Source organism: Equus asinus, chromosome 9 (assembly GCF_041296235.1).
Source record: "Equus asinus isolate D_3611 breed Donkey chromosome 9, EquAss-T2T_v2, whole genome shotgun sequence".
NCBI classification, from domain to species: domain Eukaryota; kingdom Metazoa; phylum Chordata; class Mammalia; order Perissodactyla; family Equidae; genus Equus; species Equus asinus.
The window spans coordinates 62,791,433-62,814,869 of NC_091798.1; the positions used below are offsets into that span (position 1 = coordinate 62,791,433).

Consider the following 23,437-nt stretch of genomic DNA (forward strand, 5'->3'; position numbering starts at 1 on the left):
GTGGTTCTGGGCAGAGTTTCTGAAAAACTGGCGATCCTGAGTGGGAAAGAGATTAATTTTTACTATGTAGTCTTTAATAGCATTTGCAGTTTTACCATATTATATTTAAAAAAAAGCCCTACAGATAATTGTCATGAAGGCATTAAATTCACAAAATGATTTCAAATGTACATTCAAGTTTCCAGTAGAAAAATTCTTGAAAAGCTAAGATGAGGACACTGATATTATGCTAGGAAGTATGCATTGTAATTTATACAAAAAGTAATGGAACAATACACAACTCGTCATACAAAATTCATCTGGTAGGAATTTCTACCATATCGTAACAGATACAACCAAGTCTTCAAGGCGAGGGGCATAAGACATTTGTATTTGTACATTTTAATCCAGGCTTTAAAGTATAGAAGATGGTTATAGGTCATGCAGAGCATACTTTGTTTCCAAGGAGGGAAACTCATGGCAGGACCCAGAGCCCTTGGATTAGATGAAGTAGAGGATGGTCACTCCGTGTTGTAGGTAAGGAAAGGAGGCCCAAAGACGTGAGGTGACTTGCAAGTATGGCAAGTTCTGGAACCGGGAGGGTATGTGGATGAGAATCACAGGGCGCTGTGAGGAATGTCTGGAAAAAGACAGTGACATAATAGCTCTCACACCTGTTGGGCATTTGATGGTATGTTGAAAGTTTTGTTTGTTTATCCTCTCTGGGTCAGCTGAAGACAAGACAGGAAGGGATGAAATTGTATAAATTCTCACAGGAAGGAATTAGAGCAAGGCATTCTGACCAGGAGTTGTTAAGTGGGTGGTTTTAGAGAAGATTTCTGGGAAATTTAAGTGTTAACTTTGTTTTAGAGAAAGTGTGATTGTGACTCTCCTCCTACAGGTGATAAATCAGAGTTACAGAATCTACTGAGATATGATCTGAATCGGTGATCCTACTTCCTCTTGACCCTGACTGTAAGAACTCCTGCTGAGGGAGTCTTAGATTCCTCTTGGCTGATTACATAAGCCTTTGCCTTGAGAAGATGTATAGTACAATGGGAGGGAAAAAAGAAAGTTGTACCTGATTTCAGTAGACTTGAATTCCTGGTCTAACTTAGCTGTGATCTGTAACATGTCATTCAACATTCTAAGCTTTCATCTCATTATCCATAAAGTAAAGGAATTGGGTACATGAACTTTAAAGATCCCTCTTCTTCCTAAAATTCTCTCTCCTTCTCTCTGGTTTACCTGATATAAAATTGAAAGGACCAAATATGAGAAAGGATTTTGGAAAGCTTTTTTTAGTATTGCTTTTTTTTTTTTAAACTATCACTTCAGAAGTCTTGCAGACTTGGGAAAAATATCTTCCCATATTACAAAATATATTTTTGCCATTGGAAATATACAATATTTTTGTGTGGCTTTAAATACAAAAATATAGCTGGTTCTTTAAAACTTAAGTTCAAATGAAACTCTTATTGACACATTGAAGGAAATTAATTGCAACAACCTTTGCTTCAGTACAGTTTTTCAAATTATTCTTTTAGTCCAGATTGACTGGATGAATCTGGGTTTTTACCTCTTTGGTTAACTCACAGTTAGAAATTAGTTCTGTTTTCCTGGGGGCAAATAAAAGAGACCTTTCAGGACAGGCTTGGCATGGCTTTGTCTCCCTGTTGACTTCTGTGTGAACATAGCCGTAGACAGTCTTCACGAGTCTGCTCATACTTAGAAATCAGTGCGTGGACTGGCTCCACCATAGGGCTGGTTTGTGGTCTCAGTTCCCCAGGCTCTGCCTTAACTTTACTAACCTTTGAGGCACATTTACCTGCTTTCTCACCCCGTTTTCTTTATAGACAGGGTTCGAGGGTATGTCTGTCACCTGTTGGAGCTTCTGTTCTGAGATAGATCTCTCAGGCAGATGGCATCTGAGATTCCACAGCTTTGTTTTATCATCAGATTCAGGATTCATGGTGGTGATTTCTCTGCCAGCATTGTCTTCAGGCTGAGAAATCTGAGGTGGATTTCTGTGGCTCCGCCTGCCTTACTTATTGGCATCAATGTGAAAAATGTTTGGGGTTCCTGGGGTTCAGGATTGTTTTGGTAGGTGTAGGGAGAGGAGGTGAAGCAAGGGAGAAAGGAACAACTTACACTCTGGAGTAGGTGCCCTGGTTGGCATGTTGAACAATGCGCTATGCCAAGAGGAAGAGTCCTATGGGGAGACGGGACAGCCCTCTGTAACAGTGGCCTCGCCCTCTCCCTTCTCTGCTGGGGTGAGAACGGGGTGCCTGCGGAAACCCCCCAGTCAGGTTCCTTCCCCAGAGAAGCTGGAATTGGAGCCCAGAGAATGAGTCACTGAGCTGGGAAGAGCCACTCCTTTTGAGGCTGCTGTTACAGCCCAGGTACCAGGCACACACTTCAAGACAGAACCTGGTTTGCAGAGAAAGAGGAGGCGGCTCACTGTGAGAAACACTGAAGGTCCATGCGGATTTGAGAGGAGAGTAGGGGTAGGAGACCTCATAGCCAGCAATTCCAGGCTGTGAGATCCTGCTGTGTTTTTACAATGAGTCCCTAATTTGAGCCAGTTTCCTTGCCCCTAAACAGTGGACAACATTACTTATGTAATCCTTTTGGTAACCCCGTGAGGAGGGTGGGTAGTATCCTCGTTTTACACATGAGGAAACTGAAGCTCAGAAACCTAAGTAGTTAATCAGGGTTACACAGATAGTTAAGAACAGCATTAGGATTTGAACCCAGGTCTTTGGAATATTAGGGCACATATTTGGAAGGTAAATGGAAAGTAAAAAAGTGAAAGGCCTAGAATTATTTGAAAATATGCATCCTCTGTTTTTTCCACTATTGTGTGATTTCTTTACTTCACTGATCTACTCATTTCAGCAGGTCTTCTTCAGTACATTCTGCTCATTTATGGAGGAGCAGCAAGTCAGCCTGCTTTTACATCAAGGCATTTTTTTTTTTTTTTGAGAAATGTTGAAGCTCTTTGGGACATTTTACCTAGCAAAAAGGGGAGGTGGCAGTGTTACTGATAATTGTGAGGAACGTTAGGTAGACCATACAGCCAGATGTGTGTTCAAGGCTATTTTCCTTTGTTGACACCTTTTTCTTTATTGCCTTGAAGCTGATATTTATTTTCATTCGGTAAAAGGTTTCTTAATATATGGCAAGTCTGGTTAGATTTTCTCTAAAAAGTTAATGTTTCTCCTCTTCCTAGGAGTGTTTAGCATTCCATGCATAGCTACAAAAATTAGAAAAGCAAGCAAAACTAAAGGCCTATTGTATATTCAAGTTAAATATCATAGTTTTAGTGAGTTACCGTAAATGACACTTTTGTTTCCTTTTTCTTCTCATTCAACAAGAATTTACTGAGCACTTCTTTGATATAAGACCTGTGATATTGTGATTTATAATAAAAAATAAATATTTGGTCTTCCTCCCTGTTTCTGGCACAGAGCTCCTAAAACCCTTGGAAGTTCCTGAGCATGAGAGCTGTAAAGGTGAAAGAAGTGTCTTTTGTTATTCATAACAAACCCCTTTTAACCACACCTGAGTTTATGTCGATGAGGTCACTTTTGGAAAGCCCCTAAGGATGGGGCTGGTTGCCAGGGGAATCAACCATGTGATTGGTGGGGTAGAACTTGAGTCCTACATGATTTCCAGGGAGGGGAGAGGTACTGAAGGTTGAATCAAGCACCAATGGCCAATGATTTAATCATTCATGCCTATGTGCGGAAGCCTCCATAAAACCCACCAAAAGAAGGGGCTCTGAGGGATTGGTGAACTCCTGGAGATGCAGAGAGAGAGCATGGAAGGTCTGTGCCGCTTCCCATGTACCTTGCTCAGTGCATCTCTTCCATCTGGCCGTCCCTGAGTTATATCCTTTTATAGTAAACTGGCAATCCAGTAAGTAAACTGTGTCTTCAGGTTCTGTAAGTTGCTCTAGCAAATGAATCGAACCCAAGGAGAAGGTGATGGGAGCCTCTGATTTATAGTCAGGGTTGGTCCAGAAGCACAGATAACAACCTGAACTTGAGAATGGTGTCTGAAATAGGGGCAGTCTTGTGGGACTGAGCCCTACCTATTTCCAGGTAGATAGTGTCAGAATTGAATTAAATTGCAATACATTCAATCCATGTCCACTGAAAATTGAAGAATTCCTTGGTGCAGTTAGGAAAAGCAGGCAGTGGAGACCTTATTGTATGGAGCACAGAAAAGTGAGCGAACCTTTGTCCCTATTTGAGAGGAACTTAGTCATCTAAAAATAACACAGCAGTTATTCAGCACTTGCTAAATGCCCAGCACTACGCTAAGCACTTCATATAAATTATCTAATGTAATCCTCATATCCACTATATAAGTAGTTGGTGATATCTCCACCTTACAGCTGAGAAAATTGAGGCCCAGAGGGGTTTAATAACTTGTCCAGGATCACACAGTGGGTAAATTGACAGAGCTGAGAAACAAATCCAGGTTTGTGTAAGTCTCACCCTTGTACGTTGTTGAGACACGTTCAGACTTGTCAGACTGGAGAGGTAAAAGATGTACTTAACTGCGGGCAGCGTGTGTCAAGTGTCATGGAGTGGAACATAGAAAGAGTTTTAAGTACCCAGAAGGATAATTTGTTTATGGCTAAAGGTAATCCATGATGCTATTGTGAAGAAAGTGGTTTTTGAAGGACGGATAGAGTAGGGCAGAAGATTTCAAGCTGGGTTATGCAACTCCTGGTGGGGAGGGGATACAGGAGACCTTTCCAGGACTATGTGGGCTAAGGCAGTGTTCTAACTGAATCAGTTTCCAGATTCTCTTTCCTGGAAGGAATCTGCCTGTTGTGGTAGACTTGCTCCTCTCCAGCCTGCCCTTTCCAATGGAACTTGTTCTGTTTTCCAAAAGAAAGGCAGACCTTCTCCCCATCCGAAATCTTGTTCTACTGCCTTGTCCTTAAATGTTAAGCCCCCTGGCTTGATCTCAGGAAAGTAAATGACCTTGATTATCAAGTGACACATCCTTTTCTAAATCATTTTTTTGTTTTGACTTCCAACAAAATTGAAGGAGGACCCAACTGGTTTGTTACCTGGTAGAACATTTGAAATCCCACATGAAATGTGGGATTGATTGAAACATCCACATGTTGCTTTACATAAACCTCTACTTATGTGAACAAGCTTTCTCAGCATTGAGAACCTATCAAAATAAAAATAGGAATAGAATTCTTGCCAAACTGTTTCATTCTAGCCAAAAAAATAACCTTCTTGAATGGAGATGATCCACGTAATCATTGGGAAAACAAAACTATCCCATTCATCTCTTTTAGGATTACTTTCCAATAAAAATTTACGTGTTACATTTAATAATTATTTATCAACATTAGTATGGTATGCTAATAATATACTGTTAATAATTGTAATGATAACTTAGTTTAGAAGAAATTTTAACATGTAGAGCTTTATGGTCATGGGAAATAAAACTTATTTTATGTTACTTCTATTTTTTGTCACAGAGAAGTAAGGTAGAGTGAATAAAAACTTTCAAGCATAAACATATTACTTTGGAATAAATTCTTGCAGAGGAGGAGGAATTGAAATGCAGCTACAAGGAGAAAAAAGAACACTGAAATTTCCAACTGCTAAACTCATTTCATGTATTTTTAAAATGGATGACTGTAGATATTAAATTTCTGTGGTATTTTATTACAGTGGATACATCTAAGAGAGTCATGAAACAGTTCCATTTAACACTGTCAATATTTACTATATGCTGCAAATGACATCCTTTGGTACTATTTAAACTTGTGGTGAAAATGTTAGATATCATCTTAGAAATGTGCTGAGGTACATAGTTTTTCAAATTCTTTTTTTTTTTTTTTTTGCTGAGGAAGATTCACCCTGAGCTAACATCCACTGCCAATCTTCCTCTTTTTGTATGTGAGCTGCCACCACAGCATGACCACTGACAGATGAGTAGTGTAGGTCCACACCTGGGAACAGAACCTAGGCCTCTGAGCAGAATCTGCCGAATTTAACCCTTAGGCCACTGGGCTGGCCCTCAAATTCTTTTAGTGAGTACTTGCGTAGGAAAATTTAAAGAACACTCAGTTAAGCTCTCTTAGCTATGAACTCAAATGTGCCAGCAGAAAAAAAGGAAAATTTTCCCAATTTTGCCTTAGCTAAATAAGCCCTTTTAAAGCTATCTTTATGTATAATTATATGTACTTTGTATTTGTGTATACTTTATGTACTATTATAATTGCATCAAATTAAAACTTGTAAAGCAGTGGTCTAGCAGACTCCTCTGAAACAGAACCAACTCTGGGTCAAGTATGGAACTGTCCACTTTCCCTAGACCAAGTGAGCATAAATTGTTCGAGAGAAGACGACTGGGGAAGGTTTGCTGTATGTTGCTCTAAATGGCTTGGCCCTGTTGGAGAAGTTGGGGGCAGTACAAGAGAACTACCAGGATAGGGTGTGACCCTTCACTCAACTCTCTTCCCTCAATCTGTGTCCTCATCACAGGAGGAAAAACTTGGTATCTAAGCGATGTGCCACACCTCTTGATCCCAGCCAACCATTCCCAGATAGGCATTGACATTGGGCCTAAGATGGCTGAAAGGAACTATGGGCGTCCCTCTGGTGTTATCATATCTGGCAGCCCCTCCAGCACACACAGATGTAGACTACAGGTTCTTCAGATAGTAGAGCCTTTTCATTCTACTCTGAGGGTCTAAGAGAGTGAGCAAATGCCTTCCCAGGCTCAGAAGTGCCTTTCTTGTTTAAGCTGGCATTCTGACCCACAAGGAAGGATGTCTCTGCCCACCTCTGTCTCAGTGTGTATAGCTCTGGCAGATGGGCAGAGGATGAAGTGCCTTCATTGCCATCTGACTCACACTCCCAAGTTGATCATTTTGGTAACAAGGAAAGCAGAGGGATCCAGGAGAGTGCTGGATCAGGGAAGGAGAAATTGGAAGCAGACCAACCAGGGAAGGGATCTTTCATGCAGAAACATATTTCCCTAGCATCTTTCTCATCCACACCCATTCTTCATAATCTACCCTCCAGCTTTTTAGCAGAATGCCTTGTTTGATCTTGCAGTTGACATGTAGTAAAATCATTGTCTTAAAAATCTGTGTATTTGTGGTGAAAAGGTAACCGTACTTAAATACCACCCTTGGGACTTTTGAATGCAGAAACTCTTAAGAAAAGCAGGGATCTGGCTGTCTTTTTGGGATGAGTGGGCCAATGTCAGGCATTTAAACTTTAAAGAATTAGCCATTGGAGGGGCTGGCCTGGTAGCGTAGTGCTCAAGTTTGCATGCTCCACTTCAGTGGCCTGGGGTTTGCGGGTTCAGATCCTGGGTGTGGACCTATCCACTGCTCATTAAGCCATGCTGTGGCAGCATTCCACATACAAATAGAGGAAAATTGGCACAGATGTTAGCTCAGGGCCAATCTTCCTCACCAAAAAAAAGAATTAGCCATTGGACTCAGAAACACCTCTATTTTCCAAATTATGTGTTTTAAAGTTTAATTTTATTTTACATAATTTAATGCGTGTTCTGTCAAATATAAAACATTTCATGACAGGAAAAAATGTGCTAAATTATGTATGTTTCTGACAGTCACTCTTTCTGAAGGGAAGGCATGGGTCATTTAGGATGAGGGCACTCAAACGTGAACAGAGCCAAACCACACAAAAGCCTGGTAGTGGTCTGATGCACACAGGCCAGAAGCATTTGCATATAGGATGTTAAAAGATGAACAAAAAGAGACTGTGGAGCACTGGACACTGGCGTTACAGTGCTGTCTAAACTATAGGGAATTGTGGGCCTTCATTAAGCGTCTAACAGTCCAGAAACAAAACTAATTCCAGCTCATGAGCTGGATTTGGTTCTTTAATAAACTGTAGCAGTCCCCTGATAATGTGATGGTCACATTTCTTCCAAATGTGACCAGCCTCTTGAAATGTAGAGGGCTTTGTCTTCTTAATGTGAACAATACACAAAATGAATTGGATGCTCCTGATTAATTCTAAGTGGTCTTGTTAAAGTTAATATATTACTTTATCTAAAATAAAATACAGATTTACTTAGGAGCTTTGATAAGTATGTCAGTAACTGATCTTTGTTGTAGATAATCTGTGGCGATCATTTACAAGAGTAGTGTGCTGTAGCAGAAGGCTGCTTTTAAAGCTCCGAGTAGCCCAGTCCTGTAGGCTGTGTCTGCATGTCCTCTTGTCCTGCATTCCCATACAACCATGTCCAGATTGTTTTTGTCTTAGTTTTGACACTTTTTAAACACAACATCATTGTCCTGAATTTTCTCTTCTAGTGGAAAAAATAGTAGGAAAAAATACCTGCTTTATAATAATAGACCTTCCTTGAGTGCCTACCATATATAAAACACTGTACTGGCAGTCATGGGGAGAGGAGCACAGTGATGTATTCTTCATTTTATTAAGATGTTGAGGCATTATTATAAAATAAGCCCTGAGGATATAATGTACAGCATGATGACTATAGTTAATAATATTGTATTATACATTTGAAAGTTGCTAAAGAGTAAATCTTAAAAGTTCTCATCACAAAATTTTTTTTTTTTTAAAGATTTTATTTTCTCCCCAAAGCCCCCTGGTACATAGTTGTATATTCTTAGTTGTGGGTCCTTCTAGTTGTGGCATGTGGGATGCCGCCTCAGCGTGGTTTGATGAGCAGTGCCGTGTCCGCGCCCAGGATTCGAACTGACGAAACACTGGGCCGCCTGCAGCAGAGCACGAGAACTTAACCACTCGGCCACAGGGCCAGCCCCACAAAAAAATTTTTTGTAGCTGTGTATGATGACGGATGTTAACTAGACTTATCGTGGTGATCACTTCACAACATATACAAATATCAAATCATTACGTTATATACCTGAAACTAATATAATGTTATATGTTAATTATACCTCAATAAAAAAAGATTTTGAGGCCTTATTAACTTATTAATAATTTAAAAATTACTAATTTTATTGTGTATATTATAAATATTTTATGAAATGTATACATGATAATTCCTGTTTCTAGGTATTTAAGATGGAAAACAACTGTTTGGCTTTATCTAAAAGAAAGAGTTGCCCCAAATGGAATGATTTGTATAGTGTAGGAAAATTGCCTTCAGTGTTTTATTTCTTGAAGTGGATAGTGGTTAAATAGCTGTTGACTTTATAATATTTGTTAAACTGTTCATATGTTATATATTATATTCTTTTTTGGTGGTCTGTTTTAAATTACAATGAAAAAAGGAGTGGGGAAAAGATTTCTCCAACCTCAAAATATCTCTTGGAGCAGTGCCTGAAATTCCATTGTTATCAGTTAATTATTTAGTTAATGTTTGACTACTCTTTTTCCTCTTTAAGATGAAACTATTCTGTGGCAAATAATACACGAAGACGTGAGCCTTTTAGTGTGATGGGTTTGTCAGACCATCTCTTCTCTGTAGCCCAAGAATCCGAGCAAATGTAGAAAGGATGATTCTGAAAGTTAATATGGTGGTGGGAGGAAGAGTTTGGAAGAGGAAAATGGTTAATAATGCATGTCATCAAAATGGAGTTAGTAAACCTAAATAACACATAGCCTATCTTTCTCACGTTTGCAGATTTCAATAACCAGCACATAACCTAGCTTTACTGAATTGCATAGCTTTCTTCTCAAATGGTAGTATGATAAAGTTCTGACTAATTTGACCTAATTAGGACGATGGTTAAAATGTAATGTTTTGAAAGTATAGTTATTGCTTTTAAGTGAAACTTTAGTAACATAAAGAAAGCTAATCAGTATTGCCTAAGTAGGGCTTTTTAAGAACTCTACATCCGTGAATAGACAACAGTAATTTATAGTGTGTAAATATTATATGAATGGATACTTCAGGGGGGCTCCCAGTAAGTTAATGCTTTTAGGTAGTTTCCCCCGCAGTATGTTTTCCTAGTAAGATGTTTAAACCCCATGCTTGTCCAGTTCACATAGAAAAGGGGAATACATATAAGCAGATTTTTAGTTAGTAGTTTACCATTCTGAGTATAGAAGGACCATGAATTAGATTGTGTTACTGACACCGCCTTATCTCATTTGTGCTGCGTCGATGAGAGTTTTCTGACTCTTGTTGCAGTAAAATGGTCCTGACAGTTGACCAGTTTATTTTGAAGAAGCCTGGCTGCATTGTGTGTGAGTGTTGGAGAGAGAGCATGGACGTGATATCTTTTCTGCAAGTCTTTCGGAAAACCATCCATCTGGTGTTTCATCTTTAAAAATTATGATTTGGATATTGTGAATAACCAAATATTAGCTTAAGAAAATATATACGCATTGTTTGAAATTTTTCTATTTTAAAATATTCCTCAGTTTTTTGTCTACCTGTTCATTAATTTTTTAGAAGATTCGGATGGAAAGAAACTAGGTGAAAGTAATTAAGCAACCTCACTTTTCCCAAGGGGATCAGTTGTTAGACCAGGAAAAAACTAGTCAGTCTAAAGAGAGGACTGGAGCAAACCGAGGCTTATTCTTAAACTAGTTGCACAGGGCTTTGGGTAACGTGACGTTCCCCCTTACTCACACTTCTTCAGTTGGTGTTCTTGGCACTGCGTATTGGTCCCTCTGCTGTGCCTCCTTTTCCCCAGAGCCAGGGAAAACAGCCCTAGGTACATGAAGTTAGTAATACCTGCTGAGAACAATACTACATTTCTAAAAAGTTCATTAGGAACAACTAAAAATATTAATGTTGGGGCATACCTACTGTTTGGAGCACAAATGGATGAATCCTTCCTGCCACTACCCCAGGGCCATACCACATAGAATCCTACATTTGAGAAGCAGCTCCATCCCAAATCTCTGCCTGCAATTTTGGTAATCTGCCCTTGTGATTTTTATTAACCGTTACAGCAAAATAGACAGTGACTGGCCACTGCCGATGTCTGATAGCACACAGGGTTGTTCAAGGGAGTTGGTTGTGTTCCATTTATCATACCTGATGAAATTGCCCGTAGGCCCCAATGTTATTCTTTTCTAATGCCTGGATTCTGAATGATGCTGCAATGTGAGCTTACTTTTAATGTGTATCTCTCTTTGGGTTTGTCTTTCCATTTCAGGATTCCAAAATAAGAGCAAAATTCTTATATTAAATCCCTGTTGAATTCCTTATAATAATAGCTTTTGGAACTCTTATTTGGAACCACTTATTTGGATATTCTTTTCACTTATCTTCAAAGCGTCTGTCTCTCCCAGTGGACCCCTAATAGAGACTGACTTTGAACTTTTTGAGGGTGGGACGCAGATGACACGTGGAAGGCCGTGGGTTGTGGTGGTTTAGAGCTAAGTCTCTGGAGCCAGACAGCGGGGTTTCAGAGATGATCCCCCCACTCCCGAGCCATGGGACCTTGGAAAGGCCTGTTTTTCTTCTCTTTAAGAAATGGGGATAATGTTAGTATCTACCTTATAGGGTTATTTTGAGGATTATATGAGTAAATAGACATGAAGTGCTTGAGACAGCACCCAACACATGGTAAGTGCTCAATAAATATTAGCTCTCATTAGTATTACAAATTCATCTTGTGACTCAAAAACTTAAGGGGTTAGTGGTGGTTACACCTTGGATTGAAGGACCTGAATTGTGGACATACCCCAGCAAGATGCCTCTCTGAGAAAGACACATAACTGAACAAGGACTTCGAGCATCCCATTGCTAGCTTCCCCTGTACCTCCCAGAGTGAGGTGCAGCCCACTTGAGAAGAGTTGTCGTGGGCTCCCACACATCTCACTCCCACAGGCTTATCGACTTCTGTCTGAGAATGGGATCCAGACTTCCTGGATGGGCCCAGCCGCTTCACTGATCTCTGTTTGGATCATGATTTCCAACATTGTGTCTGCTGGGGGCTCCCTCTGCTGGTCCATCTAGAATGTATGCAAATCTGTGGAATAATAGCTTGTAAAAAGTCAGTTTTAGACTTTTAGGAATGTTTGCATAAAAAACATATTTGGAAACTTTTTTTTGGATGTGAGTGATGCAAATCACATCTATATTATTCTTTTTTCCATTTGCATTATGAGTTGGAATATTTTCAGGTGTGAAATTTTTTTTTTGGTTTGATTTGGAATGGGGGCTATCAGGGCATGCCAGGAAACAGTAACTTCTTCACAATGAAGTTATCAAGGACTGATTATTATGTCTTACATTCCAATATACGGCACCAAATCCCTTAGATTCGTATTTTAACAGTCTAGAGTAAAAATGTCCATGATGTGGGAACTTAGTTAACTCTTAAAGTCTCAGAAGTCCCATTTTAAAGTGATGTCATAGCCTAGACCCCTGTGGACATTGTAATGTTGAAGATTTAGTACGTGTCAGAAAATGGTACCTCAGATTTCTTGGACGATTCATTATTTATTAAGAATTATAATTTCTTAATAAAATGTGCCATGATGTCCCTAAAATTGCATTTTAAAATAACGTTTTTGCTCCTTTGTGTTTTTCTGATCACTGTCTCCTTTCTTCCATCTTTCCTTCCCCCTGTTTGTTCCTAGGATCAAACAGCATAAATCGGGTAACTGTGAATGTGGAAAATGGAGAAAATGAAGGAACAACTAAAATTATTGCACCTTCACCAATAAAAAGGTCAGTCAGTTAACTGAAAGAACACACCACTATATGCTGTCACCAAAATGCTTCTTCCTGTTGGCAAGGTTAAGAATCTTTTCACTTTGATTAATTAACTAATACTTTTGATCAAAATAGTCTGTGTGCCAAAGCATACTTTAAAATGCCAGTAAAATAGAAAACATCAGAACCTGCCTCTTTCATTTGAAGGAAATGCTTCTGTTGTCACAACGTGCTGAACTCTTAGATAGTCTGTGGTCTGCATTCGTGGTAGCAAAGTGAAAATTCCATGTGATTTTTAAAATGGCATGATATAATGGACTAATTCAGAGGGACCTGTGAAATAAAGTAGATGATATTCATGTCTAATGTACTGTGTTCATTACAGCGGTGCACTGAACTGTGCCCTGGAAAGAGGGTTTGAAGCATTTAGAGGCACATGGCTTTAGAAGTCAGTGATTGCATATGTATGAAGAGTTGTCATGGTCCTCTGCATCAATTTTCCCAGCAGCATTCCCCAGCGGAAAGACCTTCTTTTAATATGTTGCATGGATTGTTTCCCTGAAAGATCAGCCTTGTTCTCTGTTAAGACGCTGTTTCAGCATCATTTTTTCCTATCTCCAATTATGTTCGCAGAAAAGCATTTTAGACATACAACGAGCAGCTTTCATCCACTCACTTTCTCTCTGGACATAGTTCCATGCACATCATGGAGAAGTCCAAGCAGTCAGAAATACATGACCTTGAAAGACTTCTTAGATCATCTATTGCATCTCTTGTTAGTAAATAATGGTGTCTTCATTTGCCAGGATTGTGGCTACTTGGAAGAGTATAGTTTATAATTTCCCAGCGAGATAATTCTAAGATACGGAGATTCGCAGAGTTGCAATGTTTTCCCCAGGGTTTTGCCTACATTTTCTTTTGTTTAGGTCTAGGATACACCCTTTACAGATTCTCTTTTTGGAATGACAAGTTCTTTGCCTCTGCATACACTTTAGTTGACTCTGCTTCCCTTAGCCAGCCTCACAGCTGTGGATAGAGTCAGCTTAATCTGTATGTACAGGGCATGCTTATGGTAAGTCTAACATAAGAACAGTAATCTTCCGTGAAATTCAGATCCCAAGCCTTTTTAAAATGTACAGAATGAGTTCAATCCCCTTTGCAACTGCATTCTTGACGATAGGATTGATACCTGAAGGGCCGCCAAATTTTCCACTCACGCTCGAGATGAGAAATAGCTTCGGGAGTGAATGCAATTAATTTGCCACCCAGGATTTCATTATTCTTTAACTTTCGCCTGCTCTCCCAATGCCCCTTTCATCTCCCCATTGCATTTCTCAGTCTCCCTTTTCTGTTTATGATTTTTCTTTCTAATTTATTAAACACACACACACTTTCTACTATTGTGTTAAATATTTAGATATTTATTACTTTACCTCATTTCGAAAGTAGGCTTTTTCTTTGGGAATTTGATCTTCAAAAGTTTTTTTAACCTTTATAAAAATAATGAATTGTTGATATATAAAACCTACTTACTATATACTAATGCTCTGAGTTATGTGCCTTGGCAAGTACATGATTTTTTAGGCTTATATTAATTCCTGTGTGGATGTAGTATGCTAGAGTACAAATTTCTTTTCTTTTTTTGAAATGACTTTGTCATTTTTTTCTCTCTTTTTTGTTGGCTGTTATAAAGGACCCTCCTATGACCATGTTTGAGGACAGTTGTATAAAGGATTCCTCAAAAAGCCAGGGTTAAAAGTGGATTAGGAGTTAAGTAGCTCTATCTTCTTCTGAGGCTGAGACTCCCAGGGAAGTGAGGGAGAGGTGAACCTCCCACCCCCACTGGTGACTGAACGCTTCTGATGAGTGCCTTCTTCTGTGTTTCCAAAACAATTTGTTGGTGTTGAATAACAACTCAGTTATATTTACATTCTTAGGACAGAAAGATGATACTAGGTCAGGAAATAGCATTTGAAAGTCATTCTGATTTGGAAGGATGAAGCCAAGATATGGCGGAAACTGGGGGCAGCGGAAGGTCGGTTTGGGTAGCCTGAACCTGCCCAGAGCCAACCAGCCTGCACAGAGTCAGACCCAAGTCCAGACCCAGGGGGTTTCTGACCACTGCTCAAAAGAGGCAGCCAGCCTCACGAGCTCAGATACCCCAACTTTGCTTCCTCATTAGCTTCTTTTCATGGCTTAACAGCTGTCCTTGCTTCGTTTCCTTCAGGTGGATGCTCTTAAAAGTTTCTTAACAATGGATGACTTGGCTTCTGTTGACTTAAAGCAGTAAAACTAGAAAGAAAGAAGGGGGGAAAAAGACCCCAGAGTACTTGCTGGTGACATGTATTTTTTTAGGCAGCCATTCGTATTCTTTTTGGAATGAGTCATGGGTATAAATAAAAACACACCCATATTTTTAAACATTTGTTAAATAATTTTACTGAAGAAATAAGTGTGTGAGTTCCTTTTATTTCCTAGTTAATTTATTTTCCATACCTTTGTTTTTTTTAATTAAAGCTTTAAGAAAGCAAAGAATGAAAACAGCCCTGATACCCAAAGAAGCAAATCTCACGCACCGTGGGAAGAAAATGGCCCCCAGAGGTAAAGGGAATTATTGTTTAGGCAAAGGACAACAGTAGAAAAGGGGTTAGCAATTGCAGCTTATTAAATAATGGCATCCACCTGCTGCGTGGCTGGTCACGACTAGCTGTGGACAAGGCGATCAGATTCCTAAATCAGTGTGACTGGGAATTTCCGAAATAGAAGTCGGCAGAGTGTGTCCTAACATGAAACTGTCTCTTGGAGAGACAGAAGGGAAAACTAGTGTCTATTAAGAAACTGCCTGGAAGGTCATTTGGATGGTATGGAGTAAGATGACATATTTCTGAAAACTCTAAATCACATATTAGTGATAATTTCCCCCATTTCGTAGTTCTTGTAAAAACTTTAGTTGAAAACGATGAGTGATGAATGGTGATTTCAGAAGACCTGTATTCCTAAAAATATTGATATATGTTTAGCTTCTTTCTGTTTACAACTACCAAACCTGTGACAGACCTGCATTATAACTCACCAGCTCTATAGTTATGGTAGTTTCAGGTATGACAACCCAGAGGTTCAAATTCTAGCTCTGCCACTTCCTAGCTGCTTTACTTGGGCCACTTAAACATTCTGTATTTCCAATTTTCTTTTCTGTTAAATGGGCCTAATAATTGTACCTCAGTGCTTAGGGTTGATATGAAGATTAGCTAAGATAAGGAATAGAAAGCCTTTAGCTTAGTCAGCACCTGGCATGTGGTAAATTTGTCACAAATGCAAATTGTTGTTATTGCCATCATTCAAGTCTGTTCATTACTTACGATTGAAGTCCAGTGAGACAAATCCATTCCGGCAAAATAATGACTTTTATGATTTCATTTACCAGATCTTACTCTCTTTTCTTTCAATAATCTTGTCTGCAAAGAGAATCACGTGCCCACGATCCAGTATTCCCCCGAAAGTACCACCTGTGCAGTTATGACACTTCCCTAGGTCCCGGTTAGGGTGTTGCCCCCGCAGGCCCTCTGCGGGCACTGTTGACCCTTCCTCTTCCACTCCAGTGGACTCTACAACTCTCCCAATGACCGCACGAAATCCCCAAAATTCCCCTACACGCGCCGCCGGAACCCCTCCTGTGGGAGCGACAATGACTCTGTGCAGCCAACGAGGAGAAGGTAAGCTGAACACAGCCCCTCAGTTTTTAATTTTCAGTGGAACCTCTGCATCCCAGTTACATTTTTATCACAGGTTCTTCTCATAATATCTTGACTATTTGTCTCCCCAAGAAAACAGCGTATGTATTTGAGATAAAATAAGCTAGAGATCCTGAAGCATTTCTTCTAAACGGCCAGGGTTTCAGAGAACAATTTCATAAAATATTGACAGGAACTTGCTTTCTGTATTGTAATTAAGGCTGATAAGTTAAAAAATATGTTATGTGTTTAATATATTTTAACCATATATATTATATAGTATGTGTAATATATTACATAGTGTATATAATATTATATTAATAATACATGTTGATGTATAAAAGATATTAAATGTTTCTACCTGACAAGACAAAATTACTTTTATAGATAAATCTTCTTAGCTGAGGCTGAGTGCTCTGCTCTCCAGACTGATATTGTTGCATAAACTTGAGTAAAACCCATTGCAGAGCACAGAGAGTGAATCCTGTTATATTTTCTCCAGCAGGTCAGATTGTTTGTGTGATTATATTTGATGTACTTACTTAAAAAAAAAAAAGTCCATATCTAGAAATTTTGGATTTTCTCTGAAAAGCGGGCTGGGCAATGTGGCAGATTCAAGAGAGGAAGACCTAGAAATGACTTACCAGTGAGATTCATTTCATTCCTACATATGGGGACTGTGTTTTACTCTGGGTACCTACATAAGTGGTATTTTAAAGTTGACTTTTATAACTATGAGAAGTCCAGGTCATGTTCTCAGATAGCCATCAACATTCTTTTTATACACTCTGGATTTAGAAGCAGAAGCCCTTCTCTCTTCTCTGCCCTTCTTTACGCTTGCTGGTCCATCCCTCTTTGATTTCTTCTACTTCTGCCAGTTTCCCAGAGTCTTATTCCCCAGCTGTCTCAACCCAGGTCCAACTTCACTGAAATCTTTTGATGGTTGAGAAGAGAAAGGTCTATGTCTCCTGACCTAGTAGGACTGAAAAGGCGAGCTAAAGGATGACCAGCAGTGATTAGATAGGATAATGGAATAGTAGTTGACATATATCATGGTCCGAGTACTGAGCAAATTGCTTACTCTATGTTATTTCATTTGATCCTTATAATAGCCCTATAGAAATTGGCATTTGTATCATTCAGTCACTAGCCATTTCCAGCAGAGAGGGATTAATGCAAGGTATTGGTGCACAGTATGACTAGGATTGAAGGAACAAAGGCAGAGAGTGGGGCAACTCTGAGATCTGGATGCTGTACTGCCCCTGGGCTGGAGGAATAAAAGAAAGGAAGGGGTGTTACCCAGAGATCCTGAAGCTGCTTCTGCCTTTGAGGTGGCCCTCGTGAGCCTGTGCTTGCTCCTGACATTGCTGTGGGCACCACCACTGTTGGACCTACTCTTGCTGCCACTACTGGAGGTACCACCACTGTAGCTAATGCTGTGGAACCCCCACTTCTCAGGAGTGCAAGAGTGGATGCCTCAGGTACTGCCAGAAGCAGAATCACTTCCGCTTTTCTCCTCCCATCAGATCTCTCCTGATTGCTTCCATAAGTGGAACCCAGCTGGTGAAGGAGTCCAGGAAAATGTAATTTTCAGACTTCCAGTCCTGGCAATACAGGAGAGACTATAGATGGGTCAGGATGGGGCTGAGTACCAATGGAAAAATACCTGGCCCAGCGTTATCATCTCACTTTTACACTTGAGAAAACTGAGGCTTGGGGATGACAGTAACTGTCCTTTATGACACATCTGGGATTTGGATCCAGGTCTGTACATCTGAAAAAGGCAGGGATGATGAATTGTCATTTAGATAAGGCAAGGAGAATGATTTCCTGCCCTCCTTCCCTACCAACAATTGGTTCGACTTGGACAACATTTAAAACCAAGGCAACACCACTGGGAAACACTTTAAAGTGCATTTGTGTGTATATGTATGTTGAGAGGGTGTGGGTAGTGGGAATAACTAAATATATTAAGAATTTGGCACTGTATGATTATTATTAAATAGGTTTTTATAGTTTTTCATCTTTAATTATGAGTGTTCTTGGTTAGCATTCCCTAAATAAAATAATTACACATATTGAGCAGATGGTCCTTTTGTTTTAATATATTTGAAAATGCATTTATCAAGTTTTGCTAAAATATACCAAAATTTACATTAATTTTTTCCAAACTAATTGCTTGAAGTAGTTTGAAGCATATACATTCCCCAATCCAGACTTAATGACTTCTGTAATGAGATACATTTTCTGCTGGCTTCCTGTGTTTTACAGAGAAGTAATTGTGGTGAGTGGATACAGGATCCTTTCATTGGCACCATCCAGAGGAAAGTCTATTTTGATTTATAGGAAAGAGAATCTTTTTGTCTGAGCAGCCATAGAACCTTGTGTCTAGTTCTGTGTGTCACTTGAAAAGTCTCTTATTGGGCATGAGTGTTTTGAGGAGACTAGCCATTGCTGCGTGTTGGCATAGAAGAGCTAAAGCTTATTCTGTTTTCTTTCCACTATAAATACCATATAAATGTCCCTGTCCTTCTCAGTCTTGTTTTGTCATCACACATATTTACCTTGCCCTGGAGTACCAATCCCTAGCTGGTTTAACTGACATTTAAAACCAAGATTTGTCATCAGTATGGAAGAATCTCAAGGACTTAAATTTAATAAGAGGAAAGTCTATTTTGCATTTGATGCCAGGATAACATGTTTTGCAAAAGATGGCAAAATTTCATATTTTTCCAGTTGTTTATCATTGGATAGATACAGCTATCAAATTCTGGCCGAGTCCATAAAACTGATTCTTAACCTTTTTGGGTGACAAAACTCTGAGAATCTGATGAAATATTGGATTCATTCCCTAGGGGAAAAATACGTAATTAAATACACATACAAATCATCATATAATTTTCCAGGTTCATGGGGACTCTAAAGCTGCTGGTTTAAACATTTCTGTTCCAGAAAAAGAAAGCCAGCGTACCTTCTGACATTACAATTTATTTTCGCCCCTATTGATCTTTACACTCAAAAATGTTTACTGAGTACCTGCTTCATGCCAGGCACTGTGTTAAACAACGCTAGACAAAGTGTCTACCCTTTGGGAACTTACAATCTCCGGAAGAAATATACGAATCACACAAATACATGTACAGTTACGACTTTGTGTGTGTGATGCACTGAAATAAGAATCACCAGGACATTACAGGCTTGAGAGGGACAACTCTGAGTTTGGTTTTTGATATGTTGAGTTTGTGGTGCCTTGGAGAAGTCCAAGTGCAGGATCCACATGGATTGTTGGAGATAAGTCAGGAGCTGGATTAGCTGTCTGGACTGAAATAAAATTTCTCAAAAATATTAATTGAAATCTGAACTAGAGATGAGGCTGTGTAGATAGCTAGTATAGAAATGCGAAGACAAAGCCAGTGACAGAGCTGTGACAAACTCCAGCATTTATTTAACTTGAGACAGAGAAATTGTATCCCTAGGAAAAATCAAGAGAGTGAATATTTGTTTACTAAATGGCTCCCTTCTCTCTTTATTCCCAGAATGCTAGAAGCCAGGCTTATATCTCCCAGGAATGAGATTAGAGAATCTCGCTGTAGCAAATGGACAGATAGATACAAAGAGGAGACCTACAGATACCAATTTGGAAAAGATCCTCCAATGAAGTGGTTCAGACTAGCCCCATTAGTTTGCTCCACATTACAGTGAAGCTGCCAGTTAACATGCTCTGCACCATCCAGAGGGTTCCAGTCTTTTTAGTGCCTAATGCTTAAATATGAAGAGAGCGCCATAGTCACCTTGGAGGATGGCCTCTGTGTGGAAAGACAGAGACCGAAACAATCAATTAGGAAAGAGTCTGTGTGTGTGTGTGTTGGGGTGGGGGGACTCACAGAAAATGCACACAATATAAGAAACAAAAATTTCTAAAAAGTATAATTATTATTTTTAGAAAAATGAAAAATTTAATAGCAAGGAAAAGTGAATGAAAGTTCTTAGACTTGAAATTTGTGTGGCAGAATTTAAAATAATCAATGGAGGGTTTGGAAGATGAAGTTAAGGATGTCTTTCCCAAAGTAGAACAAAAATAAAATGAAACAAATATATGGAAATACGAATAAAAAGGATCAAACCTGGATATCAAACATTCAGCTAATAAAATTTCCAAGAAAAAAGCCCACAGGGGCCGGCCCCGTGGCCAAGTAGTTAAGTTTGTGCACTCTGCTTTGGCGGCCCAGGGTTTCACTGGTTTGGATCCTGGACATGGACATCACCACTCATCAGGCCATGCTGAGGCGGCATCCCACATGCCACAACTAGAAGGACCCAAAACTAAAATATACAACTTTGTACTGGGAGGAGTTTGGGGAGAAAAAGCAGAAAAAAAAAAAAAAGAAAAAAAAGCCCCCAGAAAATGTAGGAGAGGAAACTATGAAAGAAATATTGCAAGAAAATATCCCAGAACTTACTTTATAGATAGAGAGTACCCACAGAGTGTTTGGCATAACAGATTGAAAAATTAGATCCATAGCAAGATCCATTATCATTAAATTTCAAAAGATTCTAGATTAAGAGAGAATTTTTAAGACTTGGAAAACTTGGAAGGTGGGAGAGAAAAAAAGTCTGTTCACAAATGGTGACAAATCAGAATGGTGACATTGGAATACTTAACAGTGATATCAGAGAAAGGAGATAATGAAGCATTGCCTTCAAAATGTTGAAGGAAGATTTCTTTTTTTATTGGTGAGGAAGATTGGCCCTGAGCTAACATCCGCCAATCTTCCTCTTTTTGCTTGAGGAAGATTGTTGCTGAACTAACAGCCATGCCAATTTTCCTCTGTTTTGTATGTGGAACACTGCCACAGCATGGCTTGGTGAGTGGTGTGTATGTCCCTGCCCGAGATCTGAACCTGTGAACCCTGGGCCACTGAAGCAGAGTGCACAAACTTAACCACTACACCATCAAGCTGACCCCAAAGGAAGATTATTTTTAGTTTAGGATTCCATGTATAGAATAAGGACATTTTAGAAATTCCAGGGGCTGGCCCCAAGACCAAGTGGTTAAGTTCACATACTCTGCTTTGGTGGCCTGGGGTTTGCCAGTTCGGATCCTGCGTGTGGACCTAGCACTGCTCATCAAGCCCTGCTGAGACGGCATCCCACATAGAAGAACTAGAAGGATCAACTAGAATCTACAGCTATGTACTGGGAGACTTTGGGGAGAAAAAAAGAAAAGGGGAAGATTGGCAACAGATCTTAGCTCAGGGGCCAATCTTCCAAAAAAAAAAAAAAAAACACCACCAAAAACACCACCACTGACCAGCTTAAACTAGTTAGAGAGAGAGAGAGAAATAAAAAAAAAGAAATTCCAGCTCTGAAAAAAATATACCTGTCATGCAAATTTTCTCTGTTAACAACTGGAAGATATGTTCCACCAAAACCAAGACAAGAAGCCGTGAGACCTAGAAATATGGGACCCATCATACAAAGAAGCAAAAGGAATTCCCTGGATCATGGTGAAGGGAATTCATCAAAGCAACATCTGTGTAGCAGTAGTAGAGAGCAGACGGTCCAGATGTGAGCAGGAGGGCAGAGAGAGCTCCAAGAGGGATGGAAATGGAAGTTTCAGATTACCTGAGTATTCGTCCATCTCAGGGGGGGTTTTGCAGCTCTCTCAGAGTTTGCGTGAAGAAATAATGATAAGCACAAGGAAGACTAAGCAACCGATATGTACATAGAAAACTAGGCAATTATCATCTCTAAGAAAGTCGTAAAACCTGTACAAGAATGGAATTGTATTCCTTGAATGCTATATGGATCATCTGTGAAGAGTATTTATATAACTGTGTTTATACTAAATAGTTATCCAAAAATTTGGTGTAAGGACAGAGACATATCAATGTTACATTATTTGATATAAGAATATTGGGGAAATGGGGAACGTAAGTTATGATAGGGCATTAAAGAGTCACATCTGCCCCAATCAGAGTGCAAAGGCACTTCATAATCGAGGGTGAGGAAGTGGAGAAAAGGGACTTAGACACCTCTCTTAGAAAGTTTGGCTTTGAAGGAGAGAGGAGAGACGAAGTAGATGAAAGGGGGTGTGGAGTCACAGTCAGTGTCTGCTAGGAAGGACTTGACAATCTGAAAAACTGGTAAAAGAATTTTCCATTAGGACAAGTTGAATATATGTGAGAGATAGGAGGGTAGTTAATGAAAGTCATTGAGAAGATAAGAGGTGATGGGACCCATACAGCACAGGTGGAGGGACTGACCTTAGTTGTAAGGACAGATCTGTGAATGACAGAGGGAGATATTGGTAAGTCGTATTTTTGGTAACAGGAAGATGAAAGGGTTGCCACCTGATGGCTCCTTTTTCCTTTGGAAGGAGAAAACAAAGTCATCTGCTGAAGCGGAGGTATGACGCATCAGAAGGTTGCAAGGTGAAAAGTGTTTGAAACTGCTTTGCAGAAACAGAGAAAGTACTTAGATCAGAGAAAGGTGGTATGATTGTTGGGCTGTGTTGGATCCATTTGAGGTTTATGAACATGGGTTTGTAGTATAACATATGCTCTTTTGTGTAATTCCCTCCAGCACTGCTCAGCCAGCTGTTGAAGTCTGGGCCAGAGAACCTGGATAGTTGGATGCACCCACGCTTGGGGTCTTGCCAAAAAGACTGAACAGAAAGCAGGGACTTGAAGGAAGTTTTGAGTACTGGCCTGCATGTTATTGATATGATGGAAATCTAAGCTGAGTCAGTGAGGGAATGAAGAAAGGAGAAAAAGAGCTGATGGAAAGTAGAAAGGTCCATAGACCAGTAGTCCTGTTGAGGTCAAAGGAGGGTAGAGTGGAAGTGGTTGTATATGCAATAATGATAACAGCTAACATTTATTAAGAGCTTACAATGAGCCAGGTCCTACTCTGTGCATTTTAAATGTATTAATTCATTTTATCCCCATAACAACACTTTGTGGGAGGTTCTGTTAAAACTGAGGACTGAGAAGAGAAGTAATATGTTTAAATCACACAGCTCATCAGTGGAGGAGATGGGAGTCACGTTGTCTGGCTCCAGAGCCTGCACGTTTCACCAGGATGCCCCC

The 23,437-nt window shown here is 39.7% G+C and overlaps 1 protein-coding gene across 5 annotated transcripts in view; it reads left to right on the forward strand.

The window, feature by feature from the left end:
• EPB41L4A (erythrocyte membrane protein band 4.1 like 4A) overlaps positions 1–23,437 on the forward strand; it is a 248,940-nt gene that overhangs the window by 189,736 nt on the left and 35,767 nt on the right. For 2 of the 5 annotated variants that reach the window (XM_044780099.2, XM_070517606.1), the window contains exons 13-15: positions 12,540–12,630; positions 15,133–15,216; positions 16,215–16,328. In XM_044780099.2, the coding sequence (XP_044636034.1) occupies positions 12,540–12,630; positions 15,133–15,216; positions 16,215–16,328 (289 nt within the window). The remainder of the gene's footprint in view (positions 1–12,539; positions 12,631–15,132; positions 15,217–16,214; positions 16,329–23,437) is intronic. The other 3 variants (XM_070517607.1, XM_070517608.1, XM_070517605.1) reach the window with 2 other exon arrangements.